Source organism: Antedon bifida, chromosome 11, assembly GCF_963402885.1.
Source record: "Antedon bifida chromosome 11, ecAntBifi1.1, whole genome shotgun sequence".
Lineage (NCBI taxonomy): Eukaryota > Metazoa > Echinodermata > Crinoidea > Comatulida > Antedonidae > Antedon > Antedon bifida.
In genome coordinates, this window is record NC_136236.1 from 9,426,358 (window position 1) to 9,448,573 (window position 22,216).

Below are 22,216 nucleotides of genomic sequence, written 5' to 3' on the forward strand. Positions count from 1 at the left end.
GCTCGATTGAAGCAATATTAGAATTTTCTGATTTTACCTTGATCTTTGACCTAACGAACACAAACTCTTTCTTTTATACCGAGTTGCACCCACCAAGTTTGAAGACCGTGCAACCCCAAGTCTCTGAATTAAGCCGGACAGACGGACCATGGAGGTATAACATTATTGTGTCTACTAGATGGTACGCTCGCTTCGCTCGCGTATCAGTAATTTCAGCGTAACAAACTGGCGATTTCAAATGTACGTACCGCAGGACTATAATACATTGTCGTTTACAGAAACGAATAAATAGACACGATGATTTATGTAGTCAACTAAAATTAGCACCCTGGGAATTACTTCCGAAGAAGAAACTTATCACAAAATGAGTCCAAATTTTTGAATGTGTGTTTTGTATGTAACATTAGGGTTGAGGGATGGGAAAGCGGATAGGTACAAAGAGGAACAATTTTTAAATATATTCTTTATCCACTCAGCAACGAAATATTTTTTTCATGTTTTATAGGCCTATAAATAATATACCTCTAAATACAGTAAAACATTTGCGATTTAATACTTTGTTAAAACTGTCACTGTCATAATCGATTGAAATATTAAAGTACATGTCACGATACACCACAACGACGTTTATATTATTGGTAATTATTAATTATTACAAACGTTGAGAAGGAACTGTCAGTATAAAGTTTATTTGTATATCTAACAGTAGAGCCTATCCACAATCTCAGTAATAAAGTTTATTTGTATATATTTTTATACTACATCTAACAGTACGAACATTCACAGTAAGAAATGCTCGATTCAAATGAGGACCAAAAATAGTTAATAGGTATTTACAGTATTGTCAAAGTATTGCAAGTTTATTCTCAAAGGGCCCATATATTTACCTAACGTATGTGTTAAACCAATGGCTCATAAATTTACCTACTTGTGTTAAACCAAACTCTGACAGACTGAGAGAGATTGGGACGTTCCATTCATCGCAAATCAACACATTTGTATAATCGTATATTAAATCTATCAAAATAGTATTTTTTTAAGAAAATCGGCCTGTCTTCAACATTATGATGCTGTACTCTAGCTGTTCAACCGGTTTTTAGCTATTAAAAACAATTATCATATCAGAAAATAGGAAAATGCGAATAAGCCTCCTCGCATTTCTGTGGCGGGTATTTTTCAAGATGGACATCCATTAGACAGTGTATACCACGATCGGAAAACACCCCTATTTGGGGCAAATCGTTGAAACTAAATTCGTTTTAATCGTCAATAACTAATTATCTAACTTAATTTAATTAGTAAACAGGGTTACATCAGGTGGTTAAAATCAGTACCGAAAGTACGAACCAACTTTATATACCATCGAGTAAAAATTCTAGAAGTACCGAATTTTGCCCCTACGTAAATTTATATATAGATGAAAAGTGGTAAAAAAGAATAACAAATGCTTGGTAAATTGTAGGTAACAGTCCGATGAAATCTACTAAAAAATAGTATAATTGTGTTATAAATATAATACAATATTGTGTGTATAAATGTGGATGGGCGTTAATTAGATGGTATTTGGATGGGAGGGGGCGGGGAGAGTAGCGATAAATATTTTAAATGATGCTTTATTGGGGAGGTGTTCCAGGCGTTTATTCAAATAAATACCATTCTAATCGGTATAGTTAATACATTAGTCGTTGTGGCCTAAGAAGGAAGACGTTTGACGGCTTGCAATATGGGCAGAAGTATCCATCCATGAGTCCTGAAAGCTTACTCAACAACTCGGCTATCGGGGTTTCATTCAATCTCAAACAAAAGCTCTTATCATCAATTCTCTCGATGTAATTTTATATAATTATTTCCCACAACAATACTCCTATGTTTTATGAATATATTTAATTTGATCTTTATGTACTACAGTACTATACCTTCACACGCGCGGTCCGAAACAAAACAAAAAACCAAAATGGCTATCGCCACCAAGCACCAACTTAGTTGAAACAGGGAATTGTTTTACAACTCCCTGGTTGAAACCAACCATGCAGGGAACTTGCAAGGTGATTGACACACCTTACCGTGAACCCGGAAATTACTTACCGCGCGTAGAGTTAAAATTTACCGATTGAAATCAGAAAATTTCTTATAAAACCCTTTATAATATCTTCCTAAGATAGAAATATGGAACAATAGCGTCGATGTGAAAACTAATGTTATCAAATCTACGTTTCGCGGTACATCTAAGATAGATAAGGTAGGTATCCATGGCGGAGATTTGTACCGAAGTTTTGGCATTGTGCTCGCCTATGTCAGAATTAACCATAATTTATATATAGTCTCGATCGCACCTGAACTTAATTTGGTCAAATTAACCGAGTTGTCGGCTAAATTGACCAAGAAAAGTACAATCCGAACAACGACTACAATTCCAACAGATTTAAATTACCAAGGCCAATAATTACTTTTACCGTTAAATCTACCGTGGTTAAATTTACTATTTTAAGTCCAGTGCGAACGATCATCAGTCTAGTGATCCCTATCAAGATGACTGTCGATTGTCAGTTAAGCTCTACTTATTGACAGCTGCAAATCGGTGTAGTTTATCACCTTGCTAAAACTATTAATGTTGTTTGTGTGTACGTTTAAAAAATAAGATATCTTTTATTTTTATCATTTAGGTTTGCCACTACAATTACTAGAGACTATTTAATTTATGCTCGATCGTAAACATTATATATTTTGGTTTTTTGATTATGGATGCAGATAATCATTACCAGATAATCATTACCAGAATAATATATTATTATTGTAATAATTTGTCTTAACAAAAGTATACATAGATACGATGATTAAATTATGTAGAAGCAAAATATAATAAAAAAAACCATATACAGTTCACCGTTGGTTAATTTTATTGTAGATTACAAAACGCAATTAATATAGGCCTACAGTGGAATTTAGAGTACAATATCGAAATCAAAAAAAGGTGCCCCTTGAATTGAAACCTCTGGGCTTCTTTTTAAGACAGTGATATGCTTTATTATAGTACAAATATTGTATAACGAAAGTAGGTTTATGTTATTATGAATGTAAGAAGAACAGTAAAAAATGCAAACACGTATGGTTACCAGTTATGTAGGTAGGTGATGCTGTGATGCAGACTGAGCATAATATGTACGATCGTATCATGCATTTATTTGAAAGTGTATTGTCTTAAAAAATGAGCTTTGATCACATTTTGTAGGCCCGTATCTTCATGCTTTTGAAAAAATATTCAAACCCGGCAGGCAATCATGTACCCCTCCATCAATGCATCTGTAAACTTTCATTGTAGTAGCAATGAACAATTTACAATATTCATTTCAAAAAGAAGCCCACCGAAGAGACTGGGCTTCTTTATAAGAACGATATAACTATCGGTTTAATTGCCTCACTGCGTTTCAAAAATTAACTAATATTTTTTTTCTAATGTTTAATACGATAATTTCTAATATTGAATCGCATTGTCAAATCTTGCTACTCGATTTACACATTCAGGTAGTCTCCGTGCCAGCCGTCTATTAGGCCCATTCCGTTATTGTCTGCAAACCAGCACTGAGTTTGTATTGTACCAGGCCAAGGTTCGTCAGCATATTTCAGTGTTACTGGAACTTGACGAGAATTCACATGTACTGTGCTCTTTATTGATTGATCGAAGTTTAGGTCAGTAACCTGTATATGACGATTTCTTCTATAAAATTGTCCTGTGAATGACAAAAGTACAGAAAGTTAATTAAACGGTGAAAACAGTGTACTTGAACATGATCTATAATGTTTTAGGAGGTAAGAACGATATTCATGTGACTCAAGTAGAATATCTTGAAATCTTAAATATGGGTGGAATTGTCATGATTATATATATTTTTTAATTATATTTGTTATTAGTACCATACAAGGTATTATTGTATCAAGGTATCAGTTTATTTCGCCATAAAATAATACATACAAAATACATAGATGCGACCATAAGAGCAAACACTTTTCTCAGCAGTAATGCTGAGACATTACAAACAATAAAGGACAACATGTGCGATACTTATCAAGACAACCTATCAACACGTGTGTTGGCAAACCATTGAATTACTAATACATTTTAGCCAGTACTCCACAGTACGTTCCTAACATAATACATTCTTACCAATTAAGCCATGTACTTCATCGGAGAAACCTCTTCCAACTTCCACATATAATCCCAAGTAATACACTTGATTAGAGCTCCCACGTGGATACCTATGCCGCATTACAACCAATGTAATATCTGTACCAATCATTACCCGAACTTGGTCATTTGTTACGGTTAGTGATAAATGTTGGTCACCCCGCCAATGGATGTTTTGCCAAAAGAGGACAACTTCTTCCACTTTCATATATGACGGTGTTACTACTATCGTTGCATTTCTATACTCAACATTTATTTTTCTCAAAAACGGAAGTTTACTCTGCTCTGCATTTAAGTAATAAGGGGTGACACTAAGCTCACCCTTGACGTTGATTCCTATAAAAACAAAATAATTATCTTTGTAATTTAAGCACATACAATAATAGTGCGTTCTTATGATGATAGTATTCGTCATTGTTGACAGAAACAAATCGGTGGGATTGTTGTACAGTATGTGTAGCATCTAGTCAACTTCTCGTTGAGTCTATTAAACTCAATAAAGCACCATGGAAAAACGAATCTGTTCGATGAATAGTTCAATTATATTTCATTGTTTTAGTATTTGTAAAAATCTCAATTTTTGAAAATTCAAACTAATGTCTGATTTCGCTTAAGTGTGCCACATTTGTTTATGTTGCATCGTTCAAAATCTGGAATTTAACGAGAGAACATTAGACTTTTATACGGAATTTTTACCCACCTCATGTCGTAAATTGTTTGCCGCGAATGTGACGAAGCGTGACGATAACGACCGTAAACAAATATAATAAAGCTATGGAACATAAACCTATAGTAATTAATATCTATAGCATAATTGAAGTTTAGTTTACAATAAAAGATACACGAAATGAAATACATGAAATACATAACATATAAAAAATCAAAATATAAACTAAAATGTTTAAAAATGACAAAAAAAATGGCATTCCAAAAAAAAAAGTACTATTCGTCATAATGTTATCGAACTTGTGAATTTTTATTTATAATACGGAGCGATACGATTTGTTAATTATTGCCTCTTTATTTAACTAATTTATTTCCATTGTTTTAATTAATCCTGGACAATAATATTTTGACATCTTCGACCACATTACAACCTCTAGTATACATAATTACATATACATATACTTACTTAATACATAATTTATTTCAGTGGCATTCTGTATCTGAACCGTCCTGGTCTGGTTTTATTCTGAATATTCTTTTTTTCAACAGCATTACTGCATGGATATCACAGTGTATTGCCTAATCTCATTCGCGATTCTGGTCAATGTCAATAGAGTAAGAAGAAAACCAATCATTTAAATGAGCATAATCAATTTGACATGTATGATAAGTCACTTTTACTGTTCAAACACTAAGAGCGTACCACCGAAAGTTTGGCATTCGTCTAAATCAGAAAATATTTTCTTGTTTTCCCTTTTACCTCCCCACTTCATCCCCCATCCCATAGCAGGTTCGATCTTCCATCTCTGAATTCGTCAATTGGCCTCCATCGTGTGTGAAGTTTCCGAGACTACAGAATAAACGTCATCCTCCACGATTCGTTTTTATATAAGTTCGAGGACGTTTGCAGGAATTTAAAAGTCAAAATATTTATCGTTTTCCCATTCATATTTTCCATTATAAATAAAAAAGAGTAAGTTTTGCTGTCTCAATCCTCTCTAATATCCATGAAGGATTGTGCGATGTGCAAGGTTCGTTTCTCTGTCTGAATACAGTATTATAGTTAAGGATCTTTAGATAGTAGATATATGATCGAGAGCAGTTATACACACAAGCATACACGAGAAATTCAGAGGAAATCATTCATTTTTTGTAGCAAATATCGTTCATTCAGTTCTCTTCAAATAAAATCAATATGTTTGTCATTACTTTAATTTGTAAATTTTACAGATAATGCATTTCTTATTACTCTAGTTGTCATTGACTGTAATCATAATGAGTGATATCTATGCACTAATGTTAAAGGTAATGAATAATAAAACAAGATAAAAAGGAATGTTCAGAATATACCAGACCGAGATATCATTACAGGTCAGATATACAGTAGGCCTATGTCACTACTTACAATCCATAATGATGGTACACTAATGTTTGTGATGTGTTCGAAGATATAAAACATTATTTTCCATTAATAAAGCAATGGAAATAAAATATAAGGTTTCACTTTCGATAAAAAAAAAAGTGGTTTAATCCACATTAGTAAAAAATTCACAAGTTTGATAAAAGTATGACGAATGAGGGCGTACTTTATTTAATGAAATGCCATTTTTGTTTACATATTCTGTGAATATTTTAGTTGGATTTCTTTATATGTTATGTATTTTATTATATATTTTATTGCACACTATACTTAAATTATGCTATAATTAAACCATAATATGTTCAATAGCTTTATTTATTTGTATGTGGGCGCTATTAATGGCGTATTGTAATTTCGGTCACGCTTCGTCGCATTCGAGGTAAACAATTTACAACATGAGGTGGGAAAAAATTGCGTATAAAAGTCAAATTTTCACGTTAAATCCAAGGTTATACATGACGCAACATCAATATATGATCTTATATATGATCATGATGATGATATGATATAATGATCTCCTATACATTCTGAACATACTGTCTGAATTTCATTTGGGTACGAGCTTATACCACGGTGAGGGTGATTATTATTAACTGGACTAAATGCATTGTATTGATAATATCGTTACCAGATTATTTCGGTCGCCATATATAAGCATAATAATTGCTAAAAATGAATAAAATACAAAAAAAGTCAGATTTTCAAACACAAAGGTCATCTGTTAATATCCGGTGGCTCATCTAAACCTTAGGCCAAGATATGGCGTATTTTATACTTATAGAATTAGTATGTTACAAATAGGCTTTCCTAGATATGCTTCAATTAGTTTAGTTTATGAATTTAACATACCTCGTTTAGGATCTTGAATCAAACGATAAACATCGCCTGGGTAGCCTTCAATATTGAAACAAACGAATAAGCCATAATCTGGTGATCTAACCAAATAGTGTGTAACACCAACGCCTGAGAAAGTAAATTATTTCAAACAATACTCAATAATAAGAAGAGAAGGTACCATGACATTTTAAAAGTGTACATTTGTTATTATACTGTTAGTATATCAATCATTGATTACATTGAACTTTCTTGAAAAATGTTGTTTCTACAATGTTTACTCACTAATTTCAATATAAAATTTAATGACAAAAAGAGAGATCGACGTTTCGGTACCATCATAGAACCATTTTCAAGATCAAGTGAATACAAAACAATAATAATTATGTGCACTAAGCACCAAAGTTGGTGACAGGAAATGCTAATTGATGAGGTGTTTACTCACTAATTTACAATATTAAGTATACAGGCCTAACTATTATGAATTCCATACAAAAAAGGAACTCGAAACCTATAAAATAACAAAAAGGCATGAAAGGCCAGCATGTTTTAAGAAAATAGTTTACTAAAAATAAATTAAATAAATAAAACTTCGCTTACTGGTTCTGTCTCTTTGTGTTGGCTGGCTGGTTGCTAAAGTAATAAATAAAGTTGTGTAAAAATGCATGCATGTATATAACATTGGATTACAACTTACGGATGCATTTCACTCAAATAAAGGAAGATTAAAAAAAATCATATTTTGAATATGCCATTTTGTGGTTTATTAAGTTTAAACACTTCATTATTATGTTTTCACGTAATAATAAAAATAAACAGTTAAATTTAACTGGCAGCAAGTTCGACTTATGTTTTGCTTTAAATTCCATTTTTGTAGGTAAGTACATTTTTTGTTCGATCCGTTCTTTTAACAAAATTGGACCCCCAATAAACTATATCTATATAAAAAAGGACAAAAACGATTGTACATAATTCACCAATTACGTAAATTTAATATTGATCCAAAAATTATAGAATTATATTATAATTCGATGATATCCTGTGTGATTTATTTTTGTTTTAAAGTCTGGGGCGGCAGCCTTACAGCTAATGACATGGGTCTCCTAGAGAGAATTCGTAAAAAATCTAATAAAATAGCTAAGTTAAACGTATGCGTCTAAGCCTGTTTCCTGTCGACGTTAGTCGACGCTAATAATTAACAATAATCGGCGATCTTCTACGTAATCATTGAAATGTTAACGATTTACAGGAAAAGGTACTCGCTATTGTATCATTTCAACTTGATCGTTTTCAAACGATCGTCGTTCTCCCATCATTAGTCCGTATTAGATCTCTTTACACTCGAACTGGCAGATATAGAAAGTCATTTATTCCGAACTCCATAACTCTATATAACAGTAAAACATCTAGATAAGAGTAGTATTACTATAACTGTGTATTACCGTATTGAAAGGCATCATGACAATTTGTTATGTTAATGTCTCTGTATGCTCTTTGTATCTTTTGATGTGTTTTTTTTATTATCGTGTTTTTTTTATTTTTTTTTTATAATTTTAAGTGCTTTGTCTGTCGCCTTACTTCAAATTTTAAATATTTTATATATTTTAGAATAAATGCTGTGCAAGCAGCGCATTCATTCATTCAAAGTGTCACGTGACTTTGTGGATAAGAAGATTAATAAAATCAGATTTTAAATAGGCCATTTTGTGGTTTAATAAGTTTGTCACTTCCTTAATTAAATTCAAATTCAAATTCAAAATTCTTTAATCATCCCACACGGGGCAATTCAAATAAAAAGGTCTGGATTAAAATGATCTTACAAAATATACAATATATCACAATACACAAAACATTACAATATAACAAGAGTCAAAGTTCAAGAATTTAAAAGTCGGATGGCCACTGGCAAGAACGAATTCCTTTTCCGGTTTGTTCTACATGCCGGGCATCGAAAACGACGCCCATGAGACATGAGCTCGAAATCACTGAACAAGGCATGGTTAATATTTTTTAGAATAGCTCTACCTTTTTTCTAGAATTTCCATGTCACAGAAAGAAGATAAGCTACGAAGTTGACAACCTATTAATTTAGAACTTGAATTAACAATTCTTTGTAGTGAGTTTCTCTCTTTGACCCTAAGACTAAAAAACCAGCATATAAAGGAAAAAGTTAAAACGTTCTCAATAAAGGAATTATAAAGACTCTAAGAATTACTTTATCGACATTAAAATGGTTCAGCTTCCTTAATAGATAAAGTCTCTGGTGTCCTTTCTTTACTATTGCCTCAGTATTTAATTCCCAGCCGAGATTGTCCTCAAATATAGTACCTAGGTATTTAAAGGAATGGACAATATTGACTGGTTCGTCATTTATGATGGATACCCGAGGGATGCGTCCTCTCTCCTTCCTAATATCTACAATCATCTCCTTGGGTTTGGTCACATTGAGTTCCAAGTAGGAGTTTTCACACAATTGGGTAAAATCATCTAAAACGGAACCATGACCGTCCTGTGAATTTTGAAGGAGAGACAGCAAGACAGTGTCGTCAGCAAATTTGACAAGATGACTATTGTCCTGTTTGCTGCGACAGTCATCCGTGTAAATAATATACAGGAGAGGAGAGAGGACGCAACCCTGTGGAGATCCAATATTTGTCATACGTACATTCGAGTGTCTTTGGTTAACTAAGACCCTCTGACACCTGTTCGTAAGAAAACTTATAATCCATAATACAAAATCACGTTGAAAACCAAAATTTAAAATTATGTTTTCACTTAATAACACAAAATAACAGTGAAATTAAACTGGCAGCCAATTCGACTTTTGTTTTGGTTTTAATTCCATTTTTTTAAGTAAATAATTTTTTTTTTCTATCCGATTTGTAATGTGACATTTAATATATTTATAAAGAGCGTTCCATAAACATTATCGTCTCAATACTCTTAAGTGAAGAAAACATGAATAAATCAGCAAAAGCTTAACAAAACCAAACAAATTTACCAAGAAAAGGTCACAAAACGGAATCTCACATCACCATACTGCATCATAAACTTTCCAAAAGACACAATAGTGTCATAAAGCTTTATCTTTATTGGAACAACATACTAACTATTTATAAAGCTTGGTTCCGATTAGATCGAAACGGAAGGAGCAAAGCGAATTTTTCACCTCATGCCTTTCACCATTTTATCATTCCAATCAATAAACATTCGTTACGGTATTAAGTATACCAGAAACGTCACTAATTTGAATTAGTGTTATAAATGTGATAATGTACTGTACTTCGACAAACTATATTAATACAAGGTAAAAACTGTTAACTTACTAGTTCCTTGAGTTGTAGGTCTTGTTGCTAAAGTAAATAAAACAGATGATTTAGATATGGTATTAATTAATATAATAATTATAATTATCCATTATTATCAACATTTATTTTTGTTTTAACATTAAATAGTTACTTATACTTAAAACATTACATCTTATACATTCGATATAACAAATGTGCAATTTTTCATTTACACTAGGCCGGCGATTTTCATACAGTACATATGTTCAGAGACAATACACTATGGGACTGTTTCATGTGAAGTGACTGTAACATGAACATCAATAACACACAACTATCAATAACACGTAATAAATCTAAAAACTCTAAAAATAATGTCGAAATACTAACAATTCAGTCAAATAACTGCCTTGCGTTTTCAAAACGTTTAGAGAGGGCGTGTTGCGCAGTGTGTAAAAGACGTTGGATTACGTGAGATCGTGAGTTCGAATCGTCGCATTGTTGTATCCTTAGACAAGACACTTTACTTACGTTTTTCTTTCTCCACCTTTGCGCTGATTACTAGCTGCAATATGGGAGTATATTTCCATACGTGCTTGATCCGAAAAAATGACCGGAGTAATAATGTGAAGCGTTTAGAAGCATTGTGCAATAAGCGCGCGAAGCACGACTATTATTATTATTATTTGCTGGAGAATGATTGTAGAGTCAGTATTGTCTCTAGATATGGTACCGTACCGTACGAGAATTGGTTGTAATAATGATGATAACTTACTAGTTACTTGTGTTGTCTGCTGTCTAGTATCTAAAATAATAAAGGTATAATTAATTAAAACAGAAATAAAATAATGACCACTTTCATAAGTACCTTTTTAATCAATGTTTATCGTTATTTAAAATATTATTATTATATGTTAATTACTTTTTTTTAAATTTATGGTTTTATAAAATCAAAATCAATAATTTATGTATATACAGTATCGTATAAGCAAATGGTAATTTACTGCAACTACTTTTAACATTGTAACATATAAATGAGAGAAAAATAATATATTAAAAAAAATAAAAATGTACAAATTATATACATATATTTATAACAGAGTTTCATAATAACAAACAACTGATTCAGAAGATCATCACACAAGTTGTATTAGTTTGACTACAAGAAATTTTCTTTTCGTTCCTAATAGTTAATATAATATATACAGAAATGTTAATCATAGTAATTAGTAAATTTAAAAAAAATCATCACATTATCTAGGCCTAAAGACAGTAATTCAAAATGTTATTATAGGCCCTACTTTTTGTCGCTTAACTTAAAAAACAAATTTTGTTGCATTTCCTTTCAACTTGAAATGAATAGAAAAAGAACTTACTCGTTTTGAAGTAAGGTGGTAGGATTTGTGATGCTGAAAATAAAAAAAAAATATTGTTGGAGCTGTGAATCACAACTCATGATAATTCAATTAATGCATTCGAGGTTCAGACCGGCCTGTTGAGCTAATATATGGGACTCTGTAATCCTACACATTTTGATATACTTTTCTGAGCGGGACCCTCTTTGCGATTCTGGTTTTTGACATCTGTGCCCATAATAATTACAATATCTCAATTTGTTATCCTACGATTCTGTAACATTTATATGCTATAGGTTATTTTGTAAGTATTGATGTGGTGCTTATGTATTATATTGTAAAATAACAAATTGTGAACTAATTGTTAATGAGAATTGAGAGGTTAACTTACCGGGACCTGCTAAAAGATATTCTATTCGTGGAGGACTGACGACTACTAAGAAAATGATTGGATACAATTACATTAAGCAATACAAGAAAATAGAGGATCAAGGCAGATCCTACTTTACTAGTTATACACCCTATCTGTCAGCTGTCACTGGGTAGAGTCTAAAATACCTCTAGATACATATCTGACTGTATGAAGTAGTTATAAGTCTATACCTCCTTGATATAACTAAAGTAAGCAAACTAAGTCTGATTTGAGGCCTAGAGAGGGAGAAGGAAGGGTCGTAGGTAACAATCCTAGCAGCGATGATTGAACCCTGAACTTTGGTGAATTGGGAGGCCAGCACGTTAACGGGCAAGGAATTGTATTATTACTAGTTAATTCTTTGAAAATCAGGTATGTTTTTGTCTTCTATAACTTACCTCCAGCCCCACTCATAAAATGTTGTAAACTTTTACTATTTGTTTTTTGAACTGGAGGTTTTCCTGCTGTAACATGAAAAATAAACGTATTTTGAAGAATTGGTTTACCTAAATGCACGACGATAGTTCATATAATTAACCTCTCAAAAAGATTACTTCGGTAAGCATAATGATTTAATACTGCTGTTGCTATTCACATTATAGAAACATATTTTTGAGTAAAATAATGTTAGTATTTACTGATTTTACTGTTTTAAAAAATAAAAATACGAGGATAATATTATATTATTGAGCATCGACAGAAAATGCATGCTTGATTTGTTTATTTGACATACTGTCAGACGTGCTTGGAACCTACCGCTATAACTTCCACCACTACTAATAGGAATATTTGCCGGTACAAAACCAGAATAACTTGAACCGAAGGAGTTTCCTGTGTCAAAAACATAAATAAACAGTACAACGCATGTTACTATTACAATTTAAACAAAATAAGAAAACGAGGATATATTCTATATTTCTTGAAATCAACAGCAAATAGTAGAATTAAAATTTTTTTATATGTAGAATAGATTTTCTTTATAATTAATTCGTTTTAAACTTACGTCGTCCACTTCTATAAGGAACACTTGCGGATGCAGAAGAAGCAGAAGAACCAGCACCAGACGATTTTCCTGTATTAAAACGTATTTATGGGTATGTTGTGATTGTTTTTAATACATTATTTTATTACAAATCATGCAAAACTGCACATAGGAAGTCAAATTTTAAACCATGTTACAATTTTCTTAGTTTATGGAGAATTTACTATTTTCAAAGAAGTTCTTCAAGAGATAATACAATTAATAACAGTATAATATTTTAAAAAACATAATGATCTTTGTTTAAATAAAGTTTGCGGTACACCACATATATATAACTCTGAAAGAACTGTAGCGGTAAGCAACTCAACGGTTCTTTTCAGAACTACGTAGTGTACACCAAATTGTATAATTTGATTCCGCCATGCAAACCTTCAAAATACTGACCATTAATATTTTAATATTTTAAACAAGGCCATATAGATGGCTGCAGTCGCGTCCTCAAATTTGAGTTAGTGTTTACCGACCAACCGACCGACCGACATAGTGAGCTGTAGGTAAATTATATAGGAATGTTAGCGTTTTATGTAAAAAAAATTTTTAAAAAGAGTGAACCTCTCTTGCAACTGACATAAATGATAATATTGATTTAATTATGATCTTACGTATTGGTTGTTGAGCTTGTTTTGCTATTTTACTTGAATTTCCATTTTCTGGTTTTACCACAATGAGTGACGTCAATGGAGTAACAAAATGGTATTCAAGTGACAATTGCAGAGCCTTATCTTTCAGATCATCTCTTTCTGATTGATTGTCGCTGATGTTTCTTTTTTGTAAAAGTTCTTTGATCGACAAGTAAGCCCACAGTCGCTGAGCAAAATCATCAACCGCATCCTCACTGAGAAGTTCTACTTTTGGCTGAAAATTATATTTTTAATAGGGTGTTATTATTATTGTAGCATAGTAAATGCCTATTATTTCTAATTATACGTCGCCCACTTAATGAGGAACATTTGCGGATGCAGAAGAAGCAGAAAATCCAGCATTATATTACAAACCCATCTTGTAATTATTTTCTCCAATTTATTTTATTTATCGTTTTTGATCGTAAATACCGGTCTTGGTCGTAAATATATGATCGCAAATACCGGTTTTGATCGTAATACCGGTTTTAAAATCCTAATAACTCGAACATTTGACTAAACTATATAGATAATAATGGTTTCATTACTCAGCCAATTATAAATGATCACTAAATGAAAAATAGTTGTTAGTTTGGATTTGTATTTGAAATAAAGTGATATTAATATTAATTGTATTTGTAAAACCAATACAATAACAGTAACAAGATGATGAAGACTAACTTACCTCTGTGTCAATAGTAAGTGGAAATTCTAAATGAACGTCCATAGAGTTTGCAGCAATCGTTACATCAAGTATGTCGTTTCTGTTTGATGGTTTTAATTTTCCACTTACAACAATCTCAGTTCCTTCAAAGTAATTAGAAAACGTAGTCTGCGTTACACTGTTAAGTTCTACCAAATTTTCTGGGTAGTTAAAAACAATGTTATGGAGGAGTGGAGTTGAAACTTCGTCAAAGAATCCTTTCAACTGAATGCTTGCAAATGAGTCGTCGTAAATCTTCCTTGCCAGACCGTCATTTCGAAGTGCTAATTTTTCAAGAAATGAATAGTCAACATCATCTCCAAATCCAATGTTAAACAGAGAACAGTTTCCTTTTATTGCTTGTTTCACATCGGTTTGTATTCTTCCAAATGAAGTCACTCCAGATGTAGGTAACCCATCGGTAAGCATCACAACCATAGAAACACCACTGTTGTCACTACCTGCATGTAGTAATTCGATGCCTTCCATTAGACCACCATGTAAGTTTGTTGCTGGAATATAATGATAAATGAGGTCAGACTTACAAAACACATAATTACAGTGTAATTTCCTTTCTCTAGTTTTCCAATCAGTGATTTAGGCCTATTTAACAATCATTGTTTTTTTTTCTAAGCACTTTGAGAAAGGAAATTACACTGATTGTTAAAAGAAATACAGAAATGATTAGGCATAAGATAATAACATTATTAATTAATTATACTGATAAAATAAAACAAATCTTAATCTTTTTCTTTTTGAAAAAAAAAAAATGAATACTAATATTTTTCTTATCCTTTCTATTTATTGTATTGTTATACAATTTACGTAACTATTATGTATGTTGTTAGTATTGTATTGCCTCGTATAGACCGCCCCCGCAATTGACACTATGCTATTAAAGTATAGTACGTTTTATTCCTACCTCCATGTGCGCGCAACAAATCTATAAAGTTCTTTCCACTTCCGATATTTTCAGGACTTGCTCGTTTCAAACTACTTTGCCATTTTATTATCTCGCTGTTAAATTTAACAATATTAAAGAAGTCGATTTCTCTCAAGTCATCCAAAATTGTGAACATAGCTTGCTTTGTTTGTTGAATCTTCCGTCCAGACATTGATCCACTGACATCAATAACAAACACAACATTCTTACGAACCGCTGGCAGTCCTTCAGGTGAAAAGTAATGAACAAAATAACCATTCACAATCTGAAATAAAATGATATGTTGGATAATGATATGCGTTTTGGACTTGATGCAAGACAAAATAAGAGAAAAGCAATTATATAAAATATAACGACTTTCAAAATTGTATTTGCACACTGTTTAAGGAAGGTGATAAAACCCTTCTCCTTTGTCTATCCATTTAATTTATTCAAGTATTCACGTATTGTTCGCTTTGCTAGAAGTCTATGTGTCGATAAGTAACTATTCTATAACTGTTTTAGTACAAACGTTCTTCTATATCTATATTATTATTTTAATGAACTTAGGCTGATTAGTCATAACATTTAGGAAAATGGTAATTGATACGGGAAATATTTGTGAGGATCATTTGTTCTAGTTTATTTGCAAACGTTTTTCGTTTATTTAGTATATTCTCAACACATATAAATAACCTATTAATAATAATTCTATTATAGTAATTAAAAATATAGTATGTGTGGAAGAAAGCCTAGATACGTTTAACTTTACGCATAGGCTCCAAGAAATAATTGATTATAATAGTATAGTAATAAAGGAAGAGAAAGGAGAAAGCGAAACACCGGACAGTCGAAGATATTCAGGCAAGCACATGAAATAGATAATTTTCAAAAAATAAAATACTTAAAACGTAAGTATTATAGGATTTAAAACAAGCAAAAAATAAAAATGAAATTAGTTGCCATATTCCAAGATCAGGGTATTTTTAAGGTTATTATTATGTTTAAAACTAGAAATTGATGGTCTGTTTGTGAGAGGTAATTACCCCAAATGTCAAGGTTTGGAACCGCAATATTTTATAAGATGGAGCGCGTAACATCAATATTTTAGGTAGTAAGTAAAGTAGTAATGTAGGTTTTGTGACAGACCTTGTGTTGTGGCTGTGAAGAGGTTAACATGGCCGATGTAAACGGAGCATAAAAAGGCAATTATGAAACACTAAGGACATGTAAAATGAAGATTTAGTGTGGGATTTAAAAGAAGCAGATGCGCAAAATCTTACAGCTTTCCCATGAGCACAAAATAGAAAATTTACCAATAGTTATGGCTCAGGATATATCGCAATAAGAGAGATAAGGTATATTTTCGTTTTGTTTATGATACCGATGTTTCTAGCGATCAATTACTAATGTGATGTTTATGAATGGGATATATAAGGGCCTGTGGAATTTGAATCGTTAATGACTCTCAAATAATGATTTTGCATGCATTAAATAATTCGTTTCTTTGTTTGATAAAAGTAAACGTTTCTTTACCTGAAATTCACCTCCAGTTTTGGGGTGTTCAACATCGTACCGAATGATAAATTCTCCTTGAATTCCATCTTCCGATTTCTGACGTTGTTCATCGACAGTCGGTGCATATCTTAATACAGCCTTGGTATGTCTATCTTGTAGCTGTATTTCGCCAACATCGTGTTTTGTTACTTCGTCTCCATTATGGCGACGTTCGACCCAACTTGAATTCACTTCCAACAAGCCCTGCACCTCAATAATCACCACCTCTATGCTCATTTCCTTTACAACCTAAATATTTAGTAACACAAATGCTTTAAAATCTTTATTATAATTACTTAAAATGGACCTGAAATGGATTTTCGATTTTTTTCATTTTAGGATGATGTTTTGGGGGCTATTAGGTGTTGCTAGAATGTATATTGTTACAAAATATAAATTCGCCCTTTTGGGGAAAGCCTCATTTGAAAATCAAAAAAATTCGCGGGTGACGTCACTTTGCGAATATATTCCTATCCCTCCAATGGACAATTTGCAGTTTTTTGGCTATAACTCTTGAAATATATGGAGTATTTTCTAAAAAACGCTTGTGCATTTGCAGAAACGTATTTAGAATTTGTTTAGATAAAATTATTACCGTATAAACGGTTATTCATCGAGAAAATGACGATTAAAAATCTTCAAATCAACGGTTTTTTTATGGCAATACCTAAGTTAGCCTGGCAACGTTGTCCGGGATACAGCGCCGTGTGCAATGATGCGTATCCATATTTTCCGTTGGTGTATTTTGTATATCGTTCGTAATTTATACTGCTAAAATGTGTTAGTTTCTTTAGTTTTTAGTTTAGCAGAATTAAATTAGTAATATGAGATGATAATTTATTTGTCACGAATCAGGCAGTTCGAAAACGAATTTTATTCATATTTTACTTTGGCTTGACAATGAGCAGCAAGTTGTTATCGCTTTGGTCCTTGGATGCACATTAAACGGAGCCTCGAGTGTGGGTGGGTGGTGGATCGACTCCGCGCGCTGGGGGCCTAGGCCTAGTAATGATTTGGGAGGTAGGCCTTCTAAATTCGGGTTTTAGAACAAACAAAGTACATTTTAGGGACCTATATTTCAACAATATTAGATATTGAATAAATTAGTATTAGTGTCAACGTTTCGCGTATCTTTCCAGGCCGTCGATCATTTACCGACATCGGGCTGCATATACACGCTCTCGATATCGTCGTGTGTATATGTGACGTCGTGAATATAGAAGCTCCCGATGGCCGTTGAAATAGAATATTGCAATGGCGTGAGTAATTTTCGCTAATTTACCAAGGTATCTTAAAATTTCTTTTTTTCTCAAAATACTATACATTTTGTTTTTATTTGTATGGGCTTGTGTTAATTTGATACATTTAAATAACATGTGTGAATTTCTTGAAAATCGAAAGTCCATTTCAGGTCCATTTTAAATAGTGGATAAATAAAATGCTCAAATGCAAAGGATGCAATTCTAAAGCAGAAATGCAATGCTCAAATCATGTATTTTTTTTTTAATGTTAATCAGTTTGTTGTAATTTATAACTAAAAGAAGTATGTCTAACCTGGCCCGGGCGAACACTTGTGACATGCTCAAAGTAACCAAGCTTACGTCTCAGCATCTCTTGGTAGATCAGTTCAAACGTGACAAAGCTTTTCTTGGCTACATTTACGGATACCGTGAAATCTTTTTCCGATCTACACAATGATACGATGTTTACTGTATTTCTATACCTTTTTTTAGCTTTTAATTTGAATTTTATTTATTCGGTCGGCCGCTTACAAAAAGCTGCATGTAAGCCATTCATTATTAAATAAACATTGATCACTGTTCAAGTATTAGAATGAATAGTGATAAGTAAGTTTTCTTCAAGGTGCCCTTATGTCGACATTGAACTCAACTCAACTGTTTCAACATAAGCGCTTTAAGCAACTGAACACAACTCAATTGACTGCAACTGACAGGCACAAAGTCGACATAAGCTTAGTGGCTTTTAGTTCCTTCAGTTGAGCTAGTTGGTTTAAGCTTTTAATTATTGCATAAACATTAATCATCATGTATATTATTTTTATATAGTACTTGTTTTTTCTTTAGAATTAAACCTACTTTTGCTTCACTTGCGCTGCACTTTGACCTTTACTTCTGGCTTCTTGATAAATTTGTGAAGCCACTTCCTTTTCTTTTATTTCTGCTGGATATACAACCCCATCAATTTCCCTAAAAGTGGTAAACCAAAAGAGTGGTCATCAATAATAAAATAATTTATTACACACAGTAGTTATATACGGATTGTAGTTAGCTTGTTCATTAACACATGTACACTGTGTAAGAGTGATAAAGGTACATGCTCACTCATCTCTAGATTCGTACTGGCAAAACCGGTATTAAAACAAAACTACATACATCTACATACAAGAAATCTCAAATATATTATTGTACAATGTACAGCATTACATTAAAACGAGTTATTGCAGTAGTGTGATGGCGCTAATTACAATCCGTTATGCTCGATTGATATTATTGAATGACATAATGCATACACTGGTATAAATAGGAACAATGTTTGTATTCGTGGTTTACTGCGAGTATTTATTGTCATTGTCTGTAGTTGTCGTCAGAAGATTGTTGACCGACACCATAGAAGACAAATTAATGTATAACATGTATTAATAGATTAATAATTGTGTTATAAATGAATCAGAATAACATCAGAATAATTGGCTTTATAAGTGCATTGTTATAGAATTATATATACATACAGTAACATACATTGAAAAGTTTGCAATAAAAGCTTCCTCTGGTAGAGTGAAAATGAAAACAGCTTCCGCTGCGGTTTCGGCATGATTCATCAAAACACTGGTGACTGTTGTGCTAGAAAATCTAGAAGTCACGGAACTTCTTACATTTAATTTAGTGATTTCAGGCTTGATCTGTAAAAGAAAATTGATTAAACTGGGTGTCTAAGTTAGAGTAGGATGAATCTTCGTTTTATAACTGCTTATTCTGAAGATTGAAAAACACCAAACATAGGTTAAACAAAAATTACAAACTCTGTCAAATAATATGAAGAACAATACAGCTTTGAAAAAAGTTGTGTTTCACTTTATCGGTAGATATATACTTTATACCAACTTTATTCACATTATCATACATAAATAGTACAATACAATACAATAGTAAAGAAATTTGAGGGTAAAAGGGAGACATGTTTCATGTATTAAACCATTTTTAGTTTAAATTCAATTTCCACTTTTACAATCACCAACATTACTTGTATATTGTTGGTCGAATTTTGTTTTGTCTAGCGAGTTGATGTGGACTGTTTTGTCTAAATAATTGCTAATAATATTTTATATATTATTTCAATTTCAATGTCAAATATATAAGTTACATTTTAATATAAACCATATTAATGCAGAATATCAAAACTATACAACATCAATTAAATTTTAGTTGTAAGAATACAATTATTAACTTACGTGTGTTGCAGATTCTACACCTCTTTCCACTCTCTGTAATGCAAATTTAAAACTCAATTTATGATTTATATGGCCCTGCTTCAATTACTCAAAATAACATTGAAGACAGTGATTACAAATAATCTTTACTGTAGTACAAACTTATTAAATTAAAACCATCAGAATGTGAACCCTTTTACACTCGATCAGTAATTGGATACAGTGTTCCTGGCTTAACTTATCGGCCAATAAATATTATTTGGTAGTTAACTGTGTTTCATCTTCGACATGGTTAGATTATATGTTTATTAATTTTTGGAAGACATAACAGAGTAAATAAATTACACCGAGTAACACCGAGTTTAATATTTTATTCGATTGATAAATAATAACAACATAATGATTATGATAATAATAATAATAATAATAACTTTATTGAACATACGCCTTTAAATCGGCGGCACACGTTCTTCTGGACGGTGCGTTCTTACATACATTACATAAAATATAAAGAGAAAATAAAAGAAAAAACATTTAAATGAAAGGAAACGAATTGTACAAAAAGAAACTAAAAACTAAAAAGCAAAAAGTACAATACTTAACTTTGATGGAGTGTTATTATTTATTATTAGTATTATTATCAATGTTATTAATATGTTAATTTTAAAGAAAATATTATTAGACCTATTATTAAAAATGTCATTTAATTTAAATATTATATTGTTTAAATATTATTTAATTATTTATGATAATAAAAGTTAATTATATACAAAGTTACTTACTTCCTGAGGTTTTTCGATTTCGTCAAACGAATTGCGTTTCATGGTAAGGAAAGCTGACGCAGCACTGGCATCATTTACCAACCAGCTGGCGATCAGTACCAACACCAACGCAAAATATGCATCCATTTCCATCTAAATTACAAAGACAAAAAATTAATTATTTTGGTAATACTCTCTATCTTTCAGCGTGTTGCACACACGTGTTGACAAAAACACTTTACTAAATTGGTCTCTTTGTATAAATAGGCGCTAAAACTTGATACGGTACCGTCTCTGTATACACGTAACCTTACCTTTTAAGTCATTGCCTGTACCTGTTTCTCGGTACTGCATCTAGTTTTCTCCAGAATCAGAAGAATAGTGGTAATACAGTACCACAGCTGTTTTACATCTCCTAGTATCATATACCATACCTAACCATTATGATACGCCACATAAGATACACTTAAGGTGCTGTATTACCAAATGATACTAGGCAAATTCTGTTGCATGGTGTTTGGAACACTAGTTTAAGTCCTAACTATTGTTGAACAAAATTATGAGCTACAAAAAAGTAATAATCGTCTTGTAGACAAGTAGACTAGTTTTTAATAGAAGATAATAGAATTCAAGTTAACAGTTATCATACTTACCTTCCAAGAAGTAGGCTTACAGACAGCAAATCATTTCTCTGTCTTTAGTTTTATAGCAAAGTTCAGATTATCGATTTATTTTGAATAGCCAATAGCATTTGAAAATGCCAATGTATTGTTAGGAAGCGATAAGGTAACTCTAGGAATAATTAAAACTTGGCAGTTTGTCATGTTCACTTCCGACCATAATGCCTACTTGAACTCAACTACGTTTGTGCAAACATCCGAAACGTTCCAGAGCAAAGGCAAAAAAACAAAAAGAAGAAAACAAAATTAAGATTTTTTTTTGTTTTAATTAAATCATTTAATCATTTTATAAAATTGATCAAAAACACAGTATCAGTAGTATATAG

General features: G+C 31.9%; 1 protein-coding gene across 2 annotated transcripts; it reads right to left on the reverse strand.

Moving 5' to 3' along the window:
- Positions 1 to 2,879: 2,879 nt before the first annotated feature.
- On the reverse strand, positions 2,880 to 21,996 carry LOC144856420 (inter-alpha-trypsin inhibitor heavy chain H3-like). 2 transcript variants are annotated; one of them, XM_078714428.1, is made up of 21 exons: positions 21,864 to 21,996; positions 21,232 to 21,363; positions 20,471 to 20,503; positions 19,761 to 19,921; positions 19,098 to 19,208; positions 18,556 to 18,688; positions 16,981 to 17,250; positions 15,445 to 15,730; positions 14,505 to 15,034; positions 13,802 to 14,054; positions 13,161 to 13,229; positions 12,914 to 12,988; positions 12,556 to 12,621; positions 12,137 to 12,178; positions 11,767 to 11,799; positions 11,166 to 11,195; positions 10,430 to 10,456; positions 7,704 to 7,736; positions 7,119 to 7,232; positions 4,163 to 4,519; positions 2,880 to 3,728 (listed from the first exon to the last, which is right to left on the reverse strand). In XM_078714428.1, exons 2-21 carry the CDS (start codon positions 21,361 to 21,363, stop codon positions 3,511 to 3,513), a joined length of 2,973 nt encoding a protein of 990 aa, XP_078570554.1. In that variant the 5' UTR covers positions 21,864 to 21,996; the 3' UTR covers positions 2,880 to 3,510. The 2 variants fall into 2 exon arrangements, with proteins under 2 accessions (XP_078570554.1, XP_078570553.1); XM_078714427.1 differs by having other exon boundaries at positions 12,137 to 12,181.
- Between the last annotated feature and the right edge of the window lie 220 nt (positions 21,997 to 22,216).